At 47.2% G+C, this 781-nt stretch overlaps 1 protein-coding gene across 1 annotated transcript in view; it reads left to right on the top strand.

Moving 5' to 3' along the window:
• The window catches only part of BOD1L1 (biorientation of chromosomes in cell division 1 like 1), a gene marked incomplete at its 5' end in the record, with an annotated part of 58,739 nt that overhangs the window by 19,109 nt on the left and 38,849 nt on the right, over positions 1 to 781 (top strand). Inside the window, one exon of the mRNA XM_023508193.1 lies at positions 593 to 704. Coding sequence (XP_023363961.1) covers positions 593 to 704 — 112 coding nt within the window. The remainder of the gene's footprint in view (positions 1 to 592; positions 705 to 781) is intronic.

Here is a 781-nt window from a genome sequence, read left to right as displayed (position 1 = left end):
ACCTACACACAGGCACACACCTGCACACAGGCACACACCTACACACAGGATGCACCTACACACAGGCGCATACACCTACACACAGGACGCACCTACACACGGGCACGCACCTACACACAGGACGCACCTACACACAAGCATGCACCTACACACAGGCACGCACCTACACACAGGACGCACCTACACACGGGCACATACCTACACACGGGCACACACCTACACACAGGACGCACCTACACACAAGCATGCACCTACACACAGGACGCACCTACACACAGGACACACCTACACACAGGTATGCACCTACACACAGGCACGCACCTACACACAGGACGCACCTACACACAGGACGCACCTACACACAGGTATGCACCTACACACAGGCACGCACCTACACACAGGACGCACCTACACACAGGCATGCATGTGTAGGGTGTGTCAGGGTATGACTCGTAGAGCCCATTTGTGAGAACATCTGAGGGACAAACTAAGACTTTTGTTGGTACAAATGTTTTGTACAGTGCTTTATACATTATTTTTCAGAGCGTTTTGCTTTTGAGGGCTAATCTAGCAGGATGTTTTGTGGTTTCAGGCTAAAGAAAAAGAAGAGAGGCTTTTAAGAAGGCAAATTAATAGAGAGAAACTTGAAGAAAAGCGAAAACAGAAAGCTGAAAAGACAAAGTCTTCAAAAGCCAAGAGTCAAGGTATAGGAGACATTATTAACTTTTAATATTCAAACCATCTTATATATTCCACTATTTTCTAGATCGTCTTACAGTAC

This window comes from Otolemur garnettii, unplaced genomic scaffold (genome assembly GCF_000181295.1).
Source record: "Otolemur garnettii isolate 467f Iridium unplaced genomic scaffold, OtoGar3 scaffold00228, whole genome shotgun sequence".
Classification (NCBI taxonomy): domain Eukaryota; kingdom Metazoa; phylum Chordata; class Mammalia; order Primates; family Galagidae; genus Otolemur; species Otolemur garnettii.
This window is presented reverse-complemented; position numbering and strand designations above follow the sequence as displayed.